The following is a 25,119-nucleotide window of genomic DNA, read 5'->3' on the forward strand; positions in this document are numbered from 1 at the left end:
TATGTGTTCATGTTTTGTGACGAGGTACACATGTATGTAGCAATGTAGTTATAGTTGCTAACAGTATTGTTAAATAGTGGTTCAATATTAAGTGTTTTGTAAAGGATAAGTAATTAACTACCTAATTGAATAATTATTGTCTTATTGCATCTAAAGCATTATCTGGCAAAAATAATAGTTAATTATGCAGGTACAAAATCATTAAAATCTTTAAATCATTTATTCATTTGCAAGAATGTAGTACACAAAACAAGTTCTTACAATATAAAGATGTTACATTCTGCTTCACAAAGCATGCAATATTTGGCGTAGCATTTACCTATATAGAATCATTCATAATTCATATAGCAGATTTTAATTTTTGAAACGATTCGTTTTGCTTTTTCTTATATCCCATGCCCATTTCATCTGTTAGACTTATGGTAAGACATAGGTATAGATACTTTATCATACCCAGTCTAAGTAGGTAACTCATCTAAAGGATACCTACCTGTAATTAGGTAGTTACGATTGTATTTTGAACAAAGCCTGAAACCTAAAGTTTTTAGAAGAAATGCTGTAGCTACAAAAATTGCCAGCTTAGTTATAAATAAATAAAATGGCACCTATTTTAATTATTTTAATTTCGATTTTTTTACTTGATTTCTACGATAGGAGATTCATAATTTAATAAATATGTTGTAAACTGGCATAGTTAGAAGTACAGAAAATTAGGTACCTATACCTACCAACTGTCATTTAACATTCAAATTTCTTCAGATTAAAATATTCTAACGAACGGAAAACACTAATGTTTACCTAACAAGCGCCACTTCCATTAAAATATTTTTTTAACCATTTTCAGCGATAAATTTTAAATAAGTACCAAAATATTTCCCTAACGCCACCCTCAACGAATCTCAAGTGATAAAATGTAGCTTTTAAGGGGTGGTATCATTATGTATTAAAAGTGAAGTATTAATAAAAGTAGAACATATATAGTAAAAGTATAAGTACCTACAACATTTGTACATATTTGAAAGAGTCCGGTGCGGTTACAGTCAGGGTCTATTGTGGCTTAACATAATTTTTCTTCAATTTATTCTACGGTTAATAGGTAGGAGGGTATCTACTGAAAATCAACTGAACAAAGTTCTAACTCATACTCAAGAATAAGTATTAATTCCAACATTCGAATTTCATATTAGGAGCGCGCCAGCCCGCTTCCGAGACAACTGCCAACAAATAACGTTTTGTTATTTTGTTTCCAAATTTTTCCAATTTCCTGCCACCCGTTCTCACCTAATCGAACAAATCAAACATGGCGGGACAAATTTAATGACAATTAGCAAGCTTCGTTATCGTTTAATAAAAATAAATTACTATAAATAAATAATAAATTCAGTTTTCAAAATTAAAGATTCTATTTGGAGTGCAAAAAGTAGAACGTAAAAAATAAGTCACATAATTGAAAATCTCAAGATCAAATCCATGAGGTGGATTTGTACCTAGTTATAGTTATTTTTAACAGATTTCATTAAATAATATTTTATATCTATAGATATTAGTAATTAGAGCATGACTATAAAATCGAAAGTTATCGATTGTTTTGCCGGTTAATTGTAAACGGTTTTGTGTAAATTGTGTATGTCTTATCGCAAATCCCCTTAAACATCAATAGGTAACTACAAACACATAGCTGAGCCAATAAGATAGTTGAAGTGAAACTTCTAACTCATACAAAACAGTATTAATTCCAACATTCGAATTTCATAGGAGCGCGCCAGCCCACTTCCGAGGCAACTGCCAACAAATAACGTTTTGTTTCCAAAACGTCACCCGTTCTCACCTACTGTCATAAACAAATCAAACATGGCGGGCCTAATGACAATGAGACATTAGCGAGCTACAAAATGCCTCCGCGTTTGCGAATAATTAAATCGTAAAGCCCCTCTCCGCCTACGGCACCAGTCTATTTACTCCTTTTTCATTCAACACAATAGCTGCTGCAATCCGACACTCTCAACTCTATTACGTCAGTTTATTATTTATAAACCCAAGCGAATTTAAACTCTATTAGTTTCTGATAGAACTCAAAAGATATTGCACACTTTTTATTTTATAAGGCGTATTCCACAGAGAGTATTAATTTGAGCGCGACGGGCCCCGCCTACTCAATATCGCGTTTACACACATGTTGGCTCGTATCGTCGTCCCGCTCTAGCCGCGCCGCTTATTAAAATTCCTCGGTGTATAATACCGTCTCTCTCGCTCGGTACAGAGAAGTCGGCACTCGCCCCAATGCTGGCGCGATTTTCACCGCGCTTCCACGCGATTTGCGCGAGTTCGTACAAATTGGAAACTAAATATCCGATTGCTCAATCCGATAGTTGACGCGATTTGTGCGATTGTGACTGTGCCTCAAAGTGAAGTTTGACTCTGAGTGTATATCAATTAACAGTCGATAGTGCATTTTTTTCCAATGCTCTAAATTTGACAGCTGGAAATTTTGCAACAACTGAAAACCGCCGACGGTCGGACGTTTTTCCGGAAACCAAATAAGAATCCTATTAAACTCAATTAGAATCCAAATTGAACTGTCGTTTTAACGGTAAAATTTGCAAAATTTTAAGTAAAGATGGCGTATTGACATCTGAAATGCTGAGTAGATGAAATGAAGACCTCGCTCGAATGCGAGCGGTCAGAGGCCGCGGACAGCGGCGGGAAGGGTCGGATATCCTTCAGCGTGGACTCGCTGCTGGGCAGCAAGGAGCCCTCCAAGGACCAGGAGCACAGCAACGATGAGAGCAACACGCTCGAGACGGACGACAGTGACGTGGACATCGAGGACGTCGACTCCAACGCGGGAGATGAGAGAGAGGAAGACGATAGAGAAGGACGGGAGAGTGGAAACGGAGAGGAGACGGAGAGGAGTGGAGTGGTGGTGCCGCAGCCGATGCTGCCCCGGCTGTACCAGGGCCCGCCGCCGACGTGGCCGTTCGGAGCGTTCCCCTGGATGGCTCCTAACCCTATGTTCCGAACTGGATCACCCAATGGTAAGTTGACGTCATGTCACAGGACATTCATGTGAAATTTTGCAGTTTTCTAAAGAAGCTAAATAGGCCGGGAAAAAATGAGCAGCAATAACTGACTCTACTTTTTACCATCAGTCATCTACGTTTATCAGGACGATTCTAACGAGCGTTAATTTAATCAGGTCGAATTGTTTTATCTCCATCATCTGCTTGATGGTATCATAACTTTGCCTTGTCACCTAAGTTAACTAATCTAGGTGACTCAATTTCAACTTAATACAAAATCGGAAAGTGGGATAAATACTTTTTTGTCTATAGCGTTAGATAGTAGTATTTACCTAGTTATCTGAGATTTTTTTTTCTGTTGTAAAGTGGCGAGGGCGAAGACCCCGAACAAAAGATTTTCGGTTTCCAAAAAACCGGCCGAGTGCGAGTCGGACTCGCGCACAAAAAATTCCGTACCATTACGCAAAAAAAAACGGCAGAAAAATCACGTTTGTTGTATGGGAGCCCTACTTAAATATTTATTTTATTCTGTTTTTAGCATTTGTTGTTATAGCGGCAGCAACAGAAATACATCATCTGTGAAAATTTCAACTGTCTATTAGCTATCACGGTTCATGAGATACAACCTGGTGACAGACGGACAGACAGACAGATGGACGGACAGCGGAGTCTTAGTAATAGGGTCCCGTTTTTACCCTTTGGGTACGGAACCCTAACAACAAATCGTGAGTGCCAATACAAGAAGCGGTGTGTAAAGGGCTTATGGGTTACTCTGAATTTTTGTGCTGAGTGGGTCAAGTTATTTCGAAAAAACATAGATTTTCGGTAAAATTTCCTTGGATGAAGATCACAGATTTTCGGAAAACTAGTGTCTGCGTAAATTTTTGGATACGCCTGAGTTCTTTTATGATGCGACCGTGAAAAGGGCTAAGATGAGCAGAAATTATAATGTGCTGTCACAAAATTAACATCTGATTTCGACCTTTTATCGCTCAGGGCAGGCCCCCTGTCGAATACACCACTTATCCGATCCAGAGCTAGAATATGTAACATCTAAGGTTAAAAGCAATAAAGATTTTTATTATTAGAATGTCGTCCGCTCATAGAGTTAACGGACGCCAGGCTTCTTTCGTGCCTCTTTCCGCTATCAGGTGTCCAGTAACTACTCGGGAAGTGGTAATTGCCATGATCGTTACATTGTAACATTCGCGCGGTTACTTATAGGTACTACAGCTATCTTCGTGACTGACTAGTGAAGACAGAAAAAGTCTAGAAGGTAGGCGGAATTGCCCTACACGTTTTCCTTTTTTGTGATTCGACTATCCCCTTTTATCCGTAATTATGGAACTTTCCACCTTCTTTTACCAGGTTTGATACAACCAAGATTTTGGAACCATGGTTGGAAGTTTTTTCAAATTATAATCATTACGATCTGCTGATAAAATATAAAAAACTCTTGTGAGACTCAGACTTATGAAATTTATTAAAACGGGTCACTGACATTTTTAAAGTCAATCGACACGCTTTGCTCCGTGACGAGGAACTTTATCGAGAACCGCATTGGTCAACTTGTCAGATTTGCGTTGGAAACGAGTGACGTACGTTCTTGCACTTTTAAAATACTTTATGAAATGTTACGAAGAAAATTGTACTTAATCATAAATGTTGCCAGTATCTTCAATACATGCCGCTACATATTTTCAGATTAATTTTATATTTCCTTAGTTAATTTTTGGTTCAGTATTATTTTTAAGATATAAATATTATGTTATTCAAAATTAAACGATCGTCAATAAATACTTACCTAACCTAAAAACTAACACAGCAAAAAAATTACAGCATTTGCGAAACAGTATTCTCTGCTGTGCAAATCAGACTTTTTGAGGGACGATTAAAAGTATTTCTTTATGATTTTATTATGGTACTATTAAATTTAACCATTACTTTTGTTTTAGTCGATAACACTTTAAAACCGCGAGATCTGGAAGACAGTACGGTTGCCATATAACTGTTCGACATATCGTCTTGGAATGCCCACTATTGTAGTACGATATCCCAGTGAAAGATTTTAAAACCCCGTTAAGAGGGGGGGGGGGGGGGGGGGGGTTAAGAAAATGTGACATGTTGTGACAAAGAGGAGGGAGGGGTCACAAGTTTTTGGAACGATAATACTTATTTCCATTTGCCGATTTCGTTGAAAAAATGTGACTTCACACCAGGGGGGGGTTTGCCAAATGTGACAAGGAGGGGGGCCAAAAAACCTAGAAATTCGTGTGACGTAATTAATGGATGAACCCTAAGGCGTGCAGCCATTACCTACTTGGAAAAATGTAGATTTACATTGTAAAATAATTAATTAATGTACAGAGTATTGTAATCGTCATACGATAAAAAAAATACATAGTTACTTTTGCATTAGCAACAATTGAATACGTAACAAACGAGCAGAGACTGGTCACAAAAGACGATCCGCCTGACACACCATCTGATACGCGGTTGGAATAGTGACAAGCTGTAATTAGGAAACGAATCTGTGTCAAGACACAAAGTAATGGTTCTAATGGATTCTCTCATGGAAATTTCAGCAATAGGTAGTAATACGTTATACGTAATCGCATTTAAGGTGCAGTAGGTTCAACCAATTTCCACTTATATTTGTCATTTTACCTTTATCCTCGTCCACAATACAAAATTTTCGGATTTTTAATTTGAACCTTGTTGTATAAGTAAATTGGGATGAATTTCATTTGTTTAAAAAAAAACTATGAAAGAAAAGAAATGCTAACTTGCTAAGTACTTCATTTGGTTCAAGAAAGGTTCGAATTAAATGGCAACTAATATGTATATTGTAATAAAATAACATTTAGCCTTACGAATTGACTTGAAAACGTTTTAACTGCGTGAAGTAAATATATGAATAATGTGTAATTTTGTTTAAGTGGGAAGAAGGGTTAAGCTTTGTGATCCTACCGAAATAACGGTACTTTTTCTATGAAATTTCCATTTCGGGAGAAAACGGTTACCACTAACTAAATCTTAACAAATCACTTTGATAATGATGTCAATCGCTTCAGCATAATATATTCTAGGTTACAGGTTTCGCTTTTTAAATATATTTTTTTGGTAATTGCAAATTTTGAAAAAAAGGAAAACCTATAAACCAAGTTTTTCACTGTGTCAATAACGTACTAAAAATTATTGAAAATGGAAAATATTTAGAAGTGGAAAAACATTTTCTGTTTTTGTATGGACGAGTACGTATTCTTCCCTCTTAAAAGACAATCACATTTATTTAAATATAATTCATTTGACAGACATGTCTTGACAGACACTCCACTTACGTCTACACGAGCGTGTAACTCATTAATAAATACATCAATTATAATTAATTACATTACAACAAACCACGGTCACTACGGTCAGTCTGTGCGTATGTCTCTTCATGGTAATAGTAGAGGATCCGAAGTAAGATCGACCTTCACTGATCTAGTTTCCGGATAAAAATTATACAAAAAGTCACGGCAAGTTCGTGTGGTCTTTTCTAACGCCAAAAAACGAGATATAGGAAAAGTGAAAGTAAAAAGTTAGTTCAGACAATTAAATTGAAATGAGCCAATGATAATCGGCGGTCAACGTTTTCATTTGTCTGATTGAACCTGCAGTAATTGCTTGGGCTTCTTGTAAAGCAATGTTATGGTAATGTTTGTATAAACGAAGTCAATGTATTCGTTAAGTTCATCAAAAAAATCTTCTTTTGTTATTTAGAAATGAGCACGAGAATTCAATGTTATTTTTCGTAGTTTTCGAGTTATGAATTTTTGAACTTTTAACTTTTGTTAAGAATTTCCAGGGTGAATCAATTAATTTATTTAAAAAAAAAGTATTGGACTTTTTTGAATGTTTATTTTTGTCAGATAATACTTTATAAACGGCGCAGGTGCTAAAAAACCATCCATCCTCACTTGGCTGCGAATTAAAAAATAAATTGGTTCGCCCCGGAAGTTTAAAAATTCAAAATATAATAACCCGAAAACTACGAAAAATCGGCTAACTTAGATGGAGTATATTCTGATAGCCCACGACGTGAGGAATCTAAAAAAAAATTTTGGATGTCGAGGTTTGGACCCCCCTGTACACTAGCGGAAAAAAATCTATCATACTGCTCATGAAATAAAACTATGAAAACGGATTATATCGCGTATATTGAATTTATAATACATCCCGACGTTTCGAACTCTTTACAGCGTTCGTGGTCAACGGGTGACGGGCGGGGGAGTTCGAAACGTCGGGATGTATTATAAATTCAATATACGCGATATAATCCGTTTTCATAGTTTTATTTCATGAGTAACTATCGCGGTAACCGAAGACAATACTATCATACTGCTATTTTTTTGCAGGCATTCATTCGAAAATTCGTGAAATTAGACTTTATATCATGTAAACAATGATTGTATCATTATCACGACGAAATATAATTACGTCCCATTCACTGCACGTGGCAATATAAGCAGCCGCGTTAACACAATGCGGATTGGGGACTCCACATACACCAATTAATGTATGTTATAATTATTGAAAGAAAGAGAAATAACCAAAAATATTATGCAAATGTACCTGAAAAAATATTATAGATTATTTTCCGCTACTAAAATTCGTTGATTCATTGAATTAATTCCAACCAGACCTTATTCAAATCAGACAATCACTAGATTTACTACTTAGTTAGTAATTGCTTATTTACCATGCTAATGACCGAGTAAAAAAAAGCCATAAGGTCGCCTTTGTATTCAAATAGGTTCAATTAAAAACGTGAAGACGATCATTTGTTTACATATGCTTGTTTTAAAAGACCTAGGTAATGACATTGAAGTTCTTGATGAGGACAACTGAATTATAAATAGTAAGCCTATTTGAAAGTTAAATAATTTACGAGTAGGTACTGTGTTGACTTTGGAACGACATATTTCATTTCTCGTAAAACGTACCCACGGCAAAAGGTACCTTATGGCGGCTGGCGCCATCCAATATTAATTGGCGTCAACCGCCATAAGGTACTTTTACCCGTAGGATGTCACATATCTTTACTATTTCATATCTAGTGAATCTCTAATTCATTTCCCGAATCGCGCCGTATATCGCTCCTACTTAGCGAGAACCAGAGGCTTATCAAACTTTATTACGTCTTTGTACTCTTTGCCCATTATCATGCTTCCAGACTGCAGACTTTGGTTAGCGGTGCTTAACATCAGCTATGTGTTCCCGTACCCGAGTAGCTATTATACCTATTTTCTCTCTGCTTTACTTATCGAGTCAGTAAGTGTGTACTATTGTTTGAATACCCGTAAACGCCGTTGGACGGAAATGATCTGCTGACGGATTTGGCCACCCTGACCTTACATTACAATAAAAGTTTGTAATAAAAATAATAATTACAATATTAATACATATATGATGAATACTGCAATGTGTGAATACTACAAATACTGTGAATGACATTAGGAGACGGCATATTACTAAAAAAGCTCTAACAAAAAAATTAAGTAGACTATATATTTAAAAAATAATAACTATGAAAAAACCATTACATGAGACCAATTTTTCTCTTCGCTCGCACAAAGGACTACTACTAGACTACCTAAAGTAGTGAGGTGGAAATCGTGGAAATCACTTACAAATATGTAAAAACCGGCCAAGTGCGAGTCGGACTCGCGCACGAAGGTTTACGTACTATTACGCAAAAAAGGCAAAAAAATCACGTTTGTTGTATGGGAGCCCCACTTAAATACTTATTTTATTCTGTTTTTAGTATTTGTTGTTATAGCGGCAACAGAAATACATCATCTGTGAAAATTTCAACTGTCTAACTATCACGGTTCATGAGAGTCTTAGTAATAGGGTCCCGTTTTTACCCTTTGGGTACGGAACCCTAAAAAGTTGTACCGTAAAAACATGGAGGTGATATATTATTGGCCGGTACTGTACAACACACCGGTACTACACGCCTTGTATAGAAAACCTAAGTGACTAAAATGGTATCTATTCTTGTTAAGAGAGCTGTTACAAATATTCTTACCTAAGTGGTCTAAAGGAGTGTGGCCTATCATATGTCGGGCAGACGAAACGGAGCATTTCCACTCGGGTGAAGGAACACATAGCTGATGTCAAGCACCGTCGACCTAGGTCTGCTGTCTGTGAGCATGTCATGGATAAAGCCAATCACTCAATCAAGTTTGATAAGCCTCTGGTTCTTGCCAAGGAGAAGCGTTACATACCCAGAATGCTGCGCGAGGCCATTGAGATTAAGAAATATCCAAACTTTAATAGGGAAGATGGCTTTTCTCTACCACCAGCTTGGGATCCTGTAGTCCACCTGATAAAGGAGCAAGCGAGACATAGACTGTGAGACCGTAGTGTTGGATGATGCTGGACATTCTGATGTTTTGAAAAGATGTGTCCCGCCGAGTTTGTTGCCGGTCCCATATTGGGATACCCTCCTACAATTTAGGAGGGAATTAAATCTTCTCGGGTCCGTGGTGTAGGGTTGGAGCCGGCATAGTTTATTTTTATCGCGTATATATATATATCTTTACTTGAAAAATAATTATAGTGTATAACTAGCCTTATGAACCGATTTTGCATGTACAACCAGCCTTAAAGTTTGTAGTCTATGATTGTTCATTATTTTAGTATGTGGGTATTTTTGCATTTTGTAATCTTTCCTCAGTCACCCGTTGACCACGAACGCTGTAAAGAGTTCGAAACGTCGGGATGTATTATAAATTCAATATACGCGATATAATCCGTTTTCATAGTTTTATTTCATGGTCTAAAGGAATTAAAATAAAGTTTTTATTGCAAGAATGGTAAAGCATGTCATGAATATTTGTAATAACAGAACTTGTCCGTTTAGTGCCTTTACTGCAGACCAGTTTATAGATCTAAGGGTGCGGCCACAAATATCGGGATTCGGCGAATATTCGTGTTGGCGTCTCTCGCTACCCAAGGAAAATGAAAGAGATCACACTGGCCGCACCATTAAGGGCCACCCCACACTAGCGTATTTTGAGCGTCGGCGGCAACTCTATGGCTGCTGATCGACGCAACGTTGGCGCAACTGCGCAGCGACGCTATTTTCCATAGAGCTGACTAGACGCCGACGCTCAGAAGATGCTAGTGTGGGGTGGCCGTAAAGCTAAAGATCCGCCAATAGGCATATGATGGAGAGATAAAGCAAAATTAATTGTTAACAAGCAGAAACGTCTGCAAACGACGCTATTAAGCTTAGAATAAATTTAAAAGTGGAAAAATTACTGTCTTGGGTGAGACTTGAACTCATGGCCTCTAGATCGATACTCCAGCGCTTTGCCAATTGAGCCACCAAGACCTCATCCATAGCCAGCGAATCTGTCCACCATATGGTTCTAGGGGATCCTTGCGACATCTACCGTAAGAGCGTTACACTTCTTAAACGAGAATGAATGAGGATGTTAACGGATGAGGTCTTAGTGGCTCAGTTGGCAGAGCGCTGGAGTATCGATCCAGAGGTCCGGAGTTCAAGTCTCATCCAAGGCAGTAATTTTTCCACTTTTAAATTTATTCTAAACTTAGATATAGCAAAAGTCACTATTTCACACAGGGGGGTTGAAACTTGAAAGTATTAGATAAAGTGTAGTTCAATAATAACAAATAATGTAAACAACAAACAAACAAACCAATTTACCTTCATTTCGCACTTATTGTGGACAACTATGATTCTATCAACAGTTTGTAGACTTAAACCTTTTATTTATATAATTTACTAGTTAAAATAGATAACAAAATTTGTTTACATCATTTGTCCTTTCTATTTAACTCCATTTCAGATTGTCATGTGTCTCGCAACCATCATACACCAGCATGAGCATTTTCCGCAGTCTCTACGTTTCCACTTCGCAATTTATCCATGAAATACCGATTCAATTAACCGAAAATCGATAATCTTCTTCTAAAAAAAGATTATTTACTTAACCTTTATTGCACAAAATACAAAAAAAAAATTACAAATGGCATTATCTACCAGTCAACTATAGGGCTAACCCTTCTCTCTAATATTCAGGCACATTATTCTGAACTTTGGCATTGCGTATTCCAGGGTTGGCACTCAAACCTTCCTACCTCAGTGGCCATACGCCATACGGCCTACGTGCAATGTGTGAGACCCACTACCACTTTAGTCTTAAGGTACCATTTGGTTTCATACTACACCAGCATTAGGTACTGCTGTAGTGTTGCAGCGCGGCAACTACAAACAGCATTGCAAAAAAACGTCAAAAAGGTAATTAGTTATATCGAGAAATTACTTTACAGGTTCATGTCAATGTCAATGGCTATACCTATATAGAAGTGTCCTATGTGATACGTGGGCGATCTCGTTGCGAACGCGAACACCATGCATGGGCCCGCCGCGCCGCGCCGCGCCGCTTCGCTGTCGCGAGTTGTTCGATTACGTAACACGCTGCGTTAGTCTTTTTTTTTTATACTACGTCGGAGACAAGCCTATGTACCTACGCCCGCAACCCCAGAGGAGTTACATGCGCGTTGCCGACCCTAACACTCCGCACCCTCGTTGAGCTCTGCTCTAGAACTCCTTATTTTCGACTAGACTATACGTCTCTCTCCAATTAATATAGGTACAGCTAAAATAGGAAAGATTCTCCATACTGAGCCCCTGCAAAATATAGAAACGAGTTTAAGATACCCAAGTGTCTGGCGCAATGGAGGGTGTTAATTATTGGTTGGCTGTTCCAATCTGATGAAATACAATCAATAATATAAAACTAGTTTTTCCAATAACTGGTAGCAATTTGAAATTAATAACCAATACGAATCATTAATAAACACCAACTGGCATTTAATAATTAACACCCAACTTTTTCTGTCAACCGCGTTCGAACACTTCATTTTTCTTGTCAAAATAAATGGTTCGACGTCATTACTGAAAACAAAAACCTTTTCAACGTGTTGTTAATGATATCTTGTAAAGTAATAAATGATCTATTTTGTAAAGCCGCGTTATTAAATTAAGTATAGTTTTTGTTTCTTAACTCCCAATTAGTGTATAATAAATTGACGCTCCGTTTAGGTCCGATGGCATTTAAGAATGTACACGAAATTGGGACTTGCGCGTAACACGACACAACCTTTGTCGGTGCGGGCATTTGTAATCATCATTCTCTCCTCGCCGTGTCCGGCTCCGTCAATTTTTATTCTCGGGATCCGGATTATGGAACGCCTGTGTGGTGTAGTGTAGGTATAGCATAGAGCATAGATATATAGATGTAGAGCGGAGAGAGGAAACAGTTTATTATATTGACAGTAGAAAACGGATTCTATAGAGCGCCTGTATTTCACTCGACTACCCCTCTATCCCTCACCTCATGGCTCATGGCGACCGTGACAGGACCCCTCACCTGGGTATGGCTCGCAAATTCAAACTTCGTTTTTAAAACGCGGTTACACGACGCGCTGAGGCGAAGCAATGAGGTACAGCACATTACAGCCCAAAGAATAAGGAAATTTCTAGATTCAATGGGCATTAGTGATGATAGATGAACTTTAAAGGGCCGCCACAATAGATCACACTTGGTCGATGTGGCACAAACAAGGCCCATAATACAGTATTACACGACGCGCAGTGGAGTTGAAGTTGTACGTGTAGGAGAGGGCTTATGTCTCGCATCCAGGTCTTCTAACCTATGTTCAAATTGGTTCACTTTTTACAAAATCACACCACACCATCACCATCACCATCTGAGTCACACCATCGGTGCTGCTGGTTCAGCTGCGGAGTATGCGGCTAAACAGAAGCATACGAAGCACTCTGCCTTGGAACCAATGTATGATTTTATACCAGTTGCGGTGGAGACTGCAGGACCTTGGGATGCGGAAGCTAAGGAGTTTGTGTGGGAATTGGGTCGGCGACTGAGAGATAGGGGTTGCGATCCTCGCTCCGGATCGTACCTGGTCCAACAGATCTCCTTGGCAATTCAACGGGGCAACGCTGCCAGTGTCATGGGGACGTTTGGGCCGGCTACGGTCCGGGGTGGCACCATAGCCTAAATAGTTTAATTTAGTGGTTAAGCTAGACAAAGCCTGTTGCGGATTACATTATTTGTAAGTCGATGACGAAGCCTGTTGCTGATTTGCTTTTGTGTCCACTTGACGAAGCCTGCGTTGCCGATCACGATCTATGCATGGATGTTATTTACTGTTTTACAAAATTGATATTAAATATTAATTATAATGGCTCGCAAAACTTTCTAATAAAATTATTACGAATTCACAATCGAGCAGGATACGGATTTATCATTGTTAAACTCGATGGATCATGGATGTGTTTAAATTTTACAAACACCCGAGTCCGGGTATACTCGAATATATGTCAGCGATTGAGTCTTAACACTAGCTTTTACATACTATTAAATCGTCTAACACATTTGCCTTGGAACGTAGATATTGTCATCGCCACCCGTCAAACCACGAATTAATATTGTGTACCTATTAAATTCATGACTTTGTAGTAGGAAAATTTACCCTTCAGGGAAAAAAGGATGGTTTCACGGTGCGTATTAAATAAATGCAAGGTATTAAATGTTGTTACGAATACGATAATTTAATTTAGCCCTTATCGCGTTTAAAAAATCTATTCCACGGCACATTAGACACAGCACAATTTAATTTCCCAAGTTTAAAATTACGCCATGCATCGGTTGCTATCAAATAAAAAATAATCAATAGGTAATGAAAAGAAATTATTGAAACCTTATCGGTGCTGGTTATAATATGTATAATTGGATTATATTTCAAGGGTTCCATTCTGCTTCTTTCGACGCAAATCACTTTTAGCATGATTTCAAAATACTACAACTTCAATGGAACTTAACACCTTGTGTCAGATGACAAGTCAAGACAGTCAAGTGGTTACGTCGCTACGGCCATTTAGTGTTTTATAAGAAAAGTCGACCTCAGTATGATAGGTACATATGTAGTGCAAATTATAATTGTTTTCAATCGTATTTTCTCGGAAACGTTCGTATTTGTCATGTTACTTCAGTCAACCTCAGTACTTTTTTACTGACACTGACTGAAACAGCAAGACACGTTCGTACGTTTCCGTGAAAATACGATGGAACACAATTATGCATTACATCTCTACAGCCATTGTAATTTATGTTCTCAAATACGCAAACAGGAAATTTTCTACATGCTGTAGCGCGGCTAATTACTAATTTTAAATAAATAAACTGCAGAAATTGCAGAATTAGACTAATGACAGGTCTCATTAAAAACGCAGCAAACAAATAATCCATTCTTGTCCGTAGTTCTATTTACCATCTAGTGGCAATAAAGCACCTGAAATCCGTCCACCTTTGCTCTCCAGAGTATTTACTCTGGAAATAGGAAGGAGGGTAAATTAAGGACTAATACTCGTACCATCCAGACTATCCAGGGGCAAACTTGACCATCGGTAAACCTTGTAAGGTGCCTCATATCTCGCGCATCCCTAAAAATAATGTTATCAAATAATAAATCAGCAATAGGTAATGAAATGGCCGGCGCGGCGAAGCGTGAAGTCCCCGATTTGCGCCAATTACGTGAGTGAAGGCAGCCAATCAAATAGAAGAGTGCTATCGATGCAGCGATTGGTCACGTGTCGCGATTGCATTTACCAGCATTACCTTTTTATATACAATTATAATTTTAGCATGTCTATCGCGAATTTATTTTGTTTAAACCTAATTTTCAACGTTTTCACTCAGGTTACACTGGCCTTAGTCGCAGATAACTGATGTCCCAGGGCAATTTTTTTGAAGCTGTACACCGTTTTGACTCAGGTTACACAGGCCTTAGTCGCAGATAACTGATGACCCATGGCTATTTTTTTGAAGCTGTACACTACACTTTTTTCAGATTTAGTATTTTTTTTGCTATTTGTACTCATAATCAGGAGCTTTTTTGATCCCGAGAAAAACACTACTCACACATTTTTCATTCCTTCAATTCCGTTACCGTTCCTTTAGTCTATAAAAAATGGAAACGGAATGGAAATAAACATCATGGGACACTCTCCTTCTCATCCTATTACGATAGGAAGAGCTCGTGAATCTTAGTAAAAACTAGAAACCAAACCAAAAATTTTACAACTTGAAGACAAGACTTTTTAACTTACGCCCACTGGGAACACCGGTCCGGTGGGATTTTTCCATTTTTCCTTTAACATTAAAAAATGTAGTAGGTATCACTCACAGACGTATCTGCTTGATAAAAGTTGTTTAGATGTACAAAGTTTGAGTCCCATCGAATGTTATTTAGGAAGTGTTTTTTTACTTTGCTTAAAATTAAAGATTTGCCCCAAACAGTAGGTACATTAAGTACCTTGTTCCCTTTCCCTGCCAGTTGCAACACTGTTGCTGCACTGTTTACGTGGTCGATGTCACTACCTATCAATCTCCTTGATACTTCATCTTGTACAAGATGAAGTATCAAGGAGATTGATAGGTAGTACCGTACGGTCCATACTGTGCCAATTTAGCCCATCGAGCCGGGCGCATGCTGGTGACATGGCCAACCAAACCCCCTGTGTATAATATACAAAATGACTTAAGAACCTTCTCAAATATTCTTGATCGCCTTTGTGACTAGCTGGCTGTATACTTTTTTTCAAGCATAGACATAAATGTGGAGCTTATTATTTAGTTTTATTCCACAATCATCCGACAAATAATAAGTACAATCAGCATCAAAAGTTAGCGTACCAGACTATGCGTCAAAAGTAGGCATTAGTTTGGTCTTCATTGGTCAGAGACAACCATTCTCTAATAACTTAACAAAAAAAGATATATATCTACTATTAGTAGCTTGGCGGAACAGGCTTTAGGTTACTTTTCGCTCATGTCGTCGCAGACATGGGTATATTTGGTATCAGTGCATTCAGTGTGATGTCCTGAACACAAATATATGAGATGACAAGCGCGAAAGTGGTGATTTCTAGAAGACTTCTAGACCAAAAACCGTCCCTCTATATGTAGACTAATTAAACTATTGCAGATACTTTTGAATGCAAATTGTCGAGATAATATTTATATTCTGAAAAGTAGTGAAAAGTATTTGAGGGTGGAAGATACTATTTGTTGCTGACTGTACGACACTTTGATAATATTCCATATTTCCAAACCTGTCGCCATTGAAACGTCAAAAAAGAACCATCTGTGACAGCACAGTCGCCATGTTTGACAGGTAGCCATAAATCATGACACATGTCAATGGCGATTAAATATAGTATAACAGAAAAAGTTATTGGAAATTAGCGCTCGCCTAGCGGATTCCTCGTTAAGGGCCAGCTGAAGCTAGAAAACTAGAAGTAGCGTATTATGTACAATTGTATATACAGTCAGCGGTTAAAGCAAATTACCATTTTCGATGGCGTACGTGACCGTGTCATGGTTTTATGGATTTTTTATAGCTGGGGAGCCGGCGATGCTAAATGTATAGTTACTCGAGCGTCGTAGAGACCTATTGGAATCGAAAGATTAGATGATAAGAAGAAAAAAAGGTTATATAAAGTTTTCTTTTCCACCGAGCAGGTCTACAGATTTTTTTAAATTTCAGAGGGTTGGTCGTTTTGGTCAAAGTTAATGCTCTAATTTTTCTATAACTGAATATGACACTTATTTGTACGCATTTTCTTAATCTGACGACCACAATTTCGACGCCCGATTTTCACATTAAAACCGTCAGATTAAGGAAATGTGTACAAATAATTGTAAGATTTAGTAATAGCACAATTATAGCATTAATTTTGACTAAAATGACTAAATCCACAATCTGCTTAACGATTTGTTGAACCCCCCAGCAACCAACTGCTCAACATGATGATGATGATGATGATGTATTCCTGTTATCCCTCATTAGGGACATAGGGCTCGCAGAAGAATCCTCCATTTGTCACGATCTTGAGCGGCTACTTCCAGCTCTTTCCAGTCGAGTCCAGTTGAGCCAGCCTCTTTCTCAACTGATCGCCTCCATGTAGTACACGGCCTCCCCGACCGTCTACTGCCAGCCGAATTCCAGCGGAGACCCTGCTTGGCCAGATGGTTGTCCGGCCTACGGAGTACGTGTTCGATCCAACGCCACTTCCTTTCAAGGATTTCACGTCCTATGGGTTTTTGCTCAGTCATCTGCTATAGTCTGACGTTTGAGATGGTTCGTAGCCAGTAAATCCCTAGAATGCGTCGCAGGCGTTTGTTTATGCACCTGCAGATGATTGGTGACATCTTTCCTCACAAGCCATGTCTCGCAACCGTACAGCAGGACCGACTTGACGTGGAGTTAAACATCCTGATTTTCGTACGACGAGTTATCACGGTGGACGTCCATACAGGCTTCAGCTGCGCATATGCTGCTCGCGCCTTGTTGATGCGCGATTCGACATCGCTGTCCGCTCCCCCTGACGGATCGACCACACTCCCTAGGTACGTAAATCGCTCAACTTGCTCAACTGCTTCACCGTTGACATATACTGGCGCTGCATCCAAGGTGTTAAGGCGCATGTCCTTTGTTTTCGAACAGTTTATGCGTAAGCCCTCGTCTGCAGCAAATCCTGCAAGATCATTGGCCTTGGATTGAAGATGTTCCCGTGATGTTGCGAGTAAACAAAGATCGTCGGCAAAGTCAATGTATTCGAGGCTTCCTCCATTAACCCACGGGAGCCCCCTCCTCTCTTGGCTTGTTACTCTGCGCATCACGTCATCCAAAACAACAAGGAACAACAACGGCGACAGCAAACAATCCTGTTTCACCCCAGCCGTGACAGGTATACGGTCTGACAACTGCCCTTTATACATAAGTCTACAAGAGGAACCCATATAAAGATTTTGTGTAATTTTTATGATCTTGTCTGGTATACCTCTTTTCCTCAGTATGCGCCATATACTTGCCCACTTGACTCTGTCGAACGCCTTCTCGAAGCCCACAAACAGAGTGAAGAGTTCGCTGCGCATTTCGTTGCACTGCTCCAAAATCATACGTAAAACGTTGATTTGGTCAATGCAAGACCGCTCTGCTCTAAATCCACTCTGTTCGTCCCTTAACGTGCAATCGACAGCACTCGCCATTCTGTGTAACAGGATCTTGCAGAGGACTTTGGAGCACACCGGCAACAGGTTTATTCCTCTCCAGTTGGAACATTGGGACAAGTTCCCTTTTTTGGGCAACTTTATTAGTAGCTAGGCCTTCTTTCCAGTCTTCCGGCACTTGTTCAGTTTCCCATATCGCAGAGACCAAGGGATACATTATATCGGCCACAACTTCCGAATTCGCTTTTAAAGCTTCTACTGGTATGCCATCGTTGCCTGGTGCTTTACCACTTTTGAGCGCTCTTATTGCCTTCGATATCTCGGCTTTACTTGGAGTCTCGACACTGATGTTCAAAGCAACCGTCTTGTTCTCATCAGCTTCGAACTCGCTGTCACCGTCGACTGCGGTATGGAAGACTTCAGCGAAGTGCTCATGTTTGATCTTCCTGTGTGGTAAGAACCTTTCCCGCTTTGTCCTCTATGGGTCGGTTGGGTAGTGGCTTGTTGCATAGCTCCTTACCAGCACGGTACAGCTCCCTCATGTTCCCCGTGGTAGCTGCACGTTCTGCTCGTTGGGCTATCTCCGCGGCTCTCACTCGGCGGTCTCTCCTAGCACTGCGTTTTACACTGCTCAACATAGACGGCTAAAATTGGTAAAGGTAGACTCCACGGGGTAGCAAAATATCACTCATATCTTAATCTGACGCGCTCGAGTAACTACAAAAATCCCCTCTTGGGCTCCCCGACCATTAGGGTTATTTTGTTTACTTTTTAGGATTTGCTTGTTTTACATTATAAAGCGTGTTTTATTCAACCCTTAGCCGTATGTGGCGAGGTGAAAATATAGGACATAAGTGACATACAGAACAATTTTAACTATGGGATCAAACCCGTACTAACCAAAAAAATTGGCTGTTTTATTTCATTATGGAATTTCAATGACTTCAATATTTTTCAGCAATTACGGGATTGGATTAGACATTGAAAGATTTAATAAAAGTTTCTGCAAAATTTAGAGCTGCACTTTTTTGTGACCAATTAGCACTTTAAATGACTTGAACTTGTGTAATTATACATTACCTAGTAAATTATTTGCGTTATGTTTTCTAATAAATCATGCGGGCTACTAGTATAAATATTTGTAAAGTATACGTCCTAGTGCTCGACATGCTAATGCCCAATGGATGACACTCCGCTGCCATCTCTATTGACAATGACTTAAGTTTAAAGATGACTGCTCATACTGGGACAGTGATATGTTTTATGTAGGTGCTCAGAAGTCAAATAATAGTTTTTGCTCAATACATATTTCATGCAAAATAAAGATATTTGATATTTCACTAGACTTATATTGACTGGGATATAGACCGTGATTACCTTTTGTATTATTTGTGAGCTCCCGATACATAACTCACATAACTCATATTTCACAAATAATACAAAAGGTAATCACGGTCTATATCCCAGTCAATATAAGTCTAGTGAAACTAACCGTGAATCATTCAAAACTCTATATTTGATATTTATTTATTTGATTAACTTTTTTGGGATTTGCATAAGCAGATATATTAGCTCTATCGATCTTAACAATGAAGAAAACAGTAATGGAACCAATATTAATAGGACATTGTTTGTTATGTAATTCGTTGTAAATGTTTTAACCTCATATGGAAATATTTTCTGGATTAAACAATTTCATTCATTCATTCATTGTTAAATGAATTTTGATGACCGGTCTGGCCTAGTGGGTAGTGACCCTGCCTGTGAAGCCGATGGTCCTGGGTTCGAATCCCGGTAAGGGCATTTATTTGTGTGATGAACACAGATATTTATTCCTGAGTCAACAAGCCTTCTTGAGCTTACCGTGGGACTTAGTCAATTTGTGTAAGAATGTCCCTATAATATTTATTTATTTATTTAAATATATTAACGATATAGATTTTTTTCGATAAAATGTTTTATGTGCATACAGTTTAGAAAACGCTCATACTTTTAAGAAAATTGAATCGGAACTTGGATGGGCAATGGAATACTAATTAAAAACCGCTTAAAATCAACTTAACGGACAAGAAAACCGACCAAAACTTTCATTACACAACGCACTAATAACTTAATTTGGTACTCTACGTAGGTAATTTTGATGCGACTTGTGTCAAGTCACGAGTCACGACAACCTGTACTCAGTAAAATAAAAATCTTACGTAGTATTTTATAATCTGTCCCATAAACTTACACTTCTCGCCCATAATTTAACTCTGATTTAAATTCGCCAGCGCACTAACAGAAATTTTTATGCACGTGGCAACACTTAATAGGATCTATGTCGCAGTAAAGCTAGAAATTCCCAAGTTACCATAAAAGTATCGCAATTACGGATACCGCGTGATACAAGATTGGCACTACTTTCCAGAATCTTACATATAATCAGCAATTTGAACCTTAACCCTTCGGCTTAAAGTTCACGTCAATCTTTCAGGAAAGATCGTGACAGACGGAGGTTGCTTGGTAAAGGAACTTCGCTTGTATTCTTAGGAGATAGAGTACAGAATATATGCTGTAATCTGTCTTGTATACGAATTGCTTACGAAACTCCGGCGCGTCAAACTCTCAGGTGAACCAATGTAACTATATGAGGTAATTTATAGCTTTAGGATAAAAATTGTACGTATTTAAAAAGTTATATAGTTATTAAGCTGTATCAGGGACGCAGCCGTAAGCGCTTATTTCGAAAACTAAAACCGAAAAGCCGGTCGGTTTCCCTACAAAAAGTGTCCGGCGACCGTATAGATGTATAAGCGCTATAGAGTTGATCAAATTTCCGAGTTCGAAGCTAGTTTTTTAGGACTGGAATCTCTCTTCTGCTTCCTGAGCTCTAGCAAGTCACATATGGAAGATTTTATTCAAAGTTGTACACTATTTGGGAATTTTTATGATATTTCCAGTCAGAATCACGAGCTTTTTAGATATTAATAAGAAAAACAATTGTCACAAAATTCCCATACATTTTATTAAATACATTTTTCGTGTCTTCCATTCCATTACACCGTACAACGTCTTTGAAATTTGGTAACGGAAATGAAAATGAAGGAAAAAATATTCAGATTACATTATTTCATTTGGGTTTTGCGAGTGCACTTTTTACAACTTAGGTATTAAAAATATTGTTTATTCATAATACTTAACAACCTCTTTTTAACATACGTTACATTTTGTATCTATCTAACAAACAGAAATGTGAAAATGATGGATAGGGACAAGCGAGTTGATAGAGTTATATTTGACAGACTTTTATGAATAACGCCGTAAGGTCTTTAACATGTAAAATCATATGTAACATGTTTATAGACTAATATCTAAAATCCGAGAGCATATTTACACTGGTCGCGGGCACTCATATAAGTAGGTAAGCAATCGGAACAGCAACCTCTGAGCGCTAATAGTGAGCCGTGTGAATGTCGTCTTGTATTTACGTTAAGGTGGCTTGTCAATTTGTAGAATCATTACTTTGACTTATTACGTAATTACGGTAGGTTTATAGTTAATTAAGGTAGTAACTTGAAACGAATTCAGAAATCATAATCTACAAATAAAACGCAAGCGCGGGTCTTTTATATATTTTTTAGGTTAGTATACAAAAATAAATCGACCCAAACGTAGGTAGGTTGTAGGTAATGCTGCTTTGAATAACAGATGATACATGAAATAGTAAATATAAAATGTTTAGTGACTGTATTCCGTAAGGCTTTAAAACATAATATAATGAGATAGGAGGCCTAATCGAGCTTTGACTCAAGAGCTTCTTTCGGGTACGCTTGTAAAATTAAAACTACTATTTTTTACCGCCGCTTCATGGCCACTAAAAATCTGTATGCATTTTTCATTCATTATACTATATAATTTATAAGCCATCATTCGTTATTTTAACTCACAATGCTCATAAAGTATCTATTAGAAGCAAGTCGTTAGTTCTTGGCCATCATACTGCACAATAATGGTAAGCAATTTAACATGTTTAGCATTTAATAATATGATTTATTGTAGTATGTAAGTGCTTTGGTTTAGAACTGTAAACTTGCATATTTGGAAATAATTAAAATAAATGTTACAATCATGTATGTAATTTTATAATTTAGTATGTTTGTAAAATATTTTGTTTATTTTTTTATAATTTTAGGATAGTTTTTGCTCATTGTTATTTATTTTTCTTGCTGTGCATACTTTGGATGGCATTCCAATATGGAGCCTACCACTTTTATATTATTGTATTCATGTATTAAATGTTGTCTGTACTGTTGTCTGTACCTAATACCTAAATAAAAAATAAAAGTAAATCTAAGAGCGGTTTCGCACTACTTCCGATCCGAATTCGTGAAAATATGGTCCGAAGTAGCCGTAGAACTATTTCTATGGTAATTTACGCACTAGATCCGTCTGATTTCTTTCCGAAATCGGATGACATAGTGCGTAAATTACCATAGAAATAGTTCTACGGCTACTTCGGACCATATTTTCACGGGTTCGGATCGGATTCGGATCGGACGTAATGCGAAACCGCTCTAATAGCCTCTTTAAACGTCACCGATAATCGCATGGGACCGACCGATTGAATTCGTTGCACCTACCAAAGATTGCACCTACTCCGTAATAGATGGATACAGTCTTAGGAAAAAACGTGCCTCGAAAATCAAGAAAATTTTATAAACAGATGGCGCCACTACCTTTGGCCTACTCTCGGATAGACGGCGTGGACGGTTATCTAACAATTTAAATGCATATCAGTGAATGAAAATGGGTCAAAATCGTATAAAAATATTTGATGCAAATAAAAAGAATCATTTTTATATTATTTTTATGTGTGTCGATAGATGGCAGTGAGTTTAGTGTGGCGACAAAATTTACTATGACAGTACCGCTCTATCCTATTATATCCTCTTTGCACCTACTTGCCGGCATCGGCAATGATCTAAGATCACACGTCATTTATTGCAACGTTTGTAGAAGCCTTTAACCAGGCCTAGCCAAGGTGACAATAGCTATCGCTTCGACAACGAAACACTTTGTCTCTCTATCACTCTTCCGTATTAGTGCGACAATAACAGTTGCGTTCCGATCGCTACGGAGTTTAAGCGATTGGCATGTTGGCTACGCGGCCAGTCTCGCGATTTCCCTCGTTCCTCGAAACACGAGAAAAACAATCCACGACACAGTACCTTAATTGCTTACACTTAATTAATTAATGCCGTTCTCGATGTAGATTAATTTCTTTTTAATTTGGAATTTCTAATCTACCTGGTTCTATGAGAATATAGTATAGTACCTATCTAGATGGCATTTAATAGACAAGCGTTCACATTGTTTTTTAGTTGAAATATTTCTTTAGAAAATCTACTTAAGTACAGAACTTCAATTTGTTTTTTACTTTAACGGTTTATTCCATTATTATAGTATCAAATATGTAATTTTAGTTTAAAGAAAGTATAACTGGATTTTGAACTTTATAAAAAATAATTGAATTAAAAAAAGCTATTTGAAATCCGTTAAAATTGCCAGACTTTCAGTAACCGATCTTTAATAAGTTTTATTGTTAAAGTGTGTTTTGTATTACTTTTCTCTTTTTAAAACTTAAAAGTATGTAGGTAGCAAAGTTCATAGCGTATAGCGTGAACTGAGTTTTAAATAAATATATACATAAATTCATTTTATTTTATTTTATTTTATTTATTAAGTACAGCCACATCGTATGTATTACATATGTTGCATTAAAATTGTGTCAAAGTACTTCACCTGATACAGTACGACAATTATGGAGTACATAGCGTTGACTAAGTATAATAGGACTGGGAATGAGATCTTAAACTATACGTAAAAAGAAACATTACATTTCTAGAACAATTATATAATTAAGATAGGTAGATTGTCTACCATAATTGTACGCCCTAGCAGGCAACTGTTGATACTTATTATTTTTAATTACCACCTTTGTACGTACACAGTTATACAATAAACATTATTCTATTCTATTCTATTCTATTCTATTCTAACTAATATATACATTATTTACAATTTTACGGCAATCCTTACAAATAAATAAATAAATACAAATACTAATGGTTCATTTATTAAAGACCAACTTGGATCAATTATTATATACATAATTATTTACTGCCTAGCTAATTATATACTACAATTGTAAAATTCTAGTTTCAAAAAAAAAAAAATAAGCAGATTTTCCCAAAAAGCAGTTTAAAGAAAATCTGTCTACTTACCTATTCCTGCGCACATGAATCATGTTCATGCAGCAGTTATTTATAAACAGGCTATCAACCCTAATTAATTAATTATTTAACTTACAAGATGACCTTACAACAAGACAACAACAAGACAAGATAAGATGTACCTTATAGTAGAGTGTAACTGTAACACTTTCACAGTCGCTTAATTCATAAACCACTTCGTCTGGACAGTGAGCTTATTTCTAATATAACTTGACCTCCAGATCTAGCTGTAACAATTACACATAATCAGAGAACATGTTTATACTGGTTTATGCGGAAAAAGGGGTAACTACCTGATAATTTCCTACCTACCTGGTAATTTCCTACCTACCTGGTAATTTCCTACCAACCTCTCGCGGCGAATTATGGTCCCAATGACTCATTTTTAAGGAGCATCTCTCACGTAAAATGTATGTAGGTAGTAATTTTTTGGAAGATTAGTACTTTCTTGAGGGTTTATAATAAAAATACGGTAAAAACATATTTTATCGATTGATTTTTAAATCCAAAAGAGACTTGAAGGAACTGTCATAGACCATCATTCGCCGCGAGGGGTATAGTCACGTCGGCCATCTTTAAATACGGCATTAACACATTGAGTGGCTCGCCAGTCCGCGCGGCACGCGAATTGTGCCCAAAAACGTACCGCCGCCAATATTAAATAAATAATTACACATTTGTCAGATACTCTTAAAAAGCGCAATGTCC

The 25,119-nt window shown here is 37.6% G+C and overlaps 1 protein-coding gene across 2 annotated transcripts in view; it reads left to right on the forward strand.

Moving 5' to 3' along the window:
* The first annotated feature begins 1,672 nt into the window (after positions 1–1,672).
* Positions 1,673–25,119, forward strand: part of LOC134750546 (muscle segmentation homeobox-like) — a 36,107-nt gene continuing 12,660 nt past the window's right edge. For both annotated transcript variants that reach the window (XM_063685745.1, XM_063685746.1), the window contains exon 1: positions 1,673–3,035. In XM_063685745.1, the coding sequence (XP_063541815.1) occupies positions 2,654–3,035 (382 nt within the window). In that variant the 5' untranslated portion in view covers positions 1,673–2,653. The remainder of the gene's footprint in view (positions 3,036–25,119) is intronic.

The sequence above is a fragment of the Cydia strobilella genome, chromosome 20 (genome assembly GCF_947568885.1).
Source record: "Cydia strobilella chromosome 20, ilCydStro3.1, whole genome shotgun sequence".
NCBI lineage: Eukaryota > Metazoa > Arthropoda > Insecta > Lepidoptera > Tortricidae > Cydia > Cydia strobilella.